We start from the raw sequence: 997 nt of genomic DNA on the forward strand, positions 1-997 counted from the left end.
AAAATTTGTTTTCATGGACTTAATTAGGCTCGACAAATGTTTGACGGGGAACTTGAAGGCCTGAAAGCCATAATTGCGACTGGAACTGTAAGAGCTCCTGAGCCTCATTTAGTGATAGATAACCCACATGGAGGTGCTGTTCTTGTCATGGAGAGCCTCGATATGAAGGACATTAAAAATCACTCAGCTGCTTTAGGGGAGCAAGTGGCCAGGCAAGTAACATAAATGCTTTCACTTTCCAGGAGTCCATTCCTTTTTCAGTTGGAAGTGCATGTCTATATTATGTGCATATTTTATTTGGTGCTTCTCAGACAGACAAACAGTTTGAGATCAGGTAGAGCCGGAGAGATTGTAGTTACTTTACTGCTCTTGCAGAATGCACCTGCATAATCTAGAAGAAATTAAGAAATATCACAGTTGTAATACTCGTGTTGGTCAAAATCGGAATTGTGAAGCAATTATGCAGTTTGGGTTCCCTGTTACTACTTGTTGTGGGTTTATACCACAAGACAACACCTGGTGTGATGATTGGTTGGTATGTATGCTATGGAACAGTTGTTTTCTGTCCATTTGTATCTCTTTTCCCTACTTTCCCTGTCTCTCCTTCTCTCCTCTCCTTCTCTTAAACTTTTCTCCTTCTGTCAACCTTCTCTTGTCTCTCTTCTCTTCTTATCTTGACCTCCTCACTTCCCTCCCTCTTTTGACCTCTATACTTCCCTCCTTCTCTTAACCTTCTCTCTTCTCTACTTTCCTTCTCTCAAGCTATTCTCCTTCTCACTTCTCTCAACCTTCTCTGATCTCCTTCTCTCTTCCCTCTCATCTTAACCTCCTGTCAACCTTCTCTCTCCTTCTCTAACTCTTCTTTCTCCTTCTCTTACTCTTCCATCTTTTCTGTCTCCTCTCTCTCTTCTATCTCTGTGTCCTCTCTCTTTCCTATCTCTTGCTCTCTTTCCTCTCTCTTGTTCCTTTTCATCTCTCTGTCTTTCCACTCAGTTGT

At 41.8% G+C, this 997-nt stretch overlaps 1 protein-coding gene across 3 annotated transcripts in view; it reads left to right on the forward strand.

Moving 5' to 3' along the window:
- LOC119590820 (ketosamine-3-kinase-like) overlaps positions 1–997 on the forward strand; it is a 9042-nt gene that overhangs the window by 2835 nt on the left and 5210 nt on the right. For all 3 annotated transcript variants that reach the window (XM_037939572.1, XM_037939571.1, XM_037939573.1), the window contains exons 3-4: positions 28–212; positions 376–535. In XM_037939572.1, the coding sequence (XP_037795500.1) occupies positions 28–212; positions 376–535 (345 nt within the window). The remainder of the gene's footprint in view (positions 1–27; positions 213–375; positions 536–997) is intronic.

The sequence above is a fragment of the Penaeus monodon genome, chromosome 27 (genome assembly GCF_015228065.2).
Source record: "Penaeus monodon isolate SGIC_2016 chromosome 27, NSTDA_Pmon_1, whole genome shotgun sequence".
Lineage (NCBI taxonomy): Eukaryota > Metazoa > Arthropoda > Malacostraca > Decapoda > Penaeidae > Penaeus > Penaeus monodon.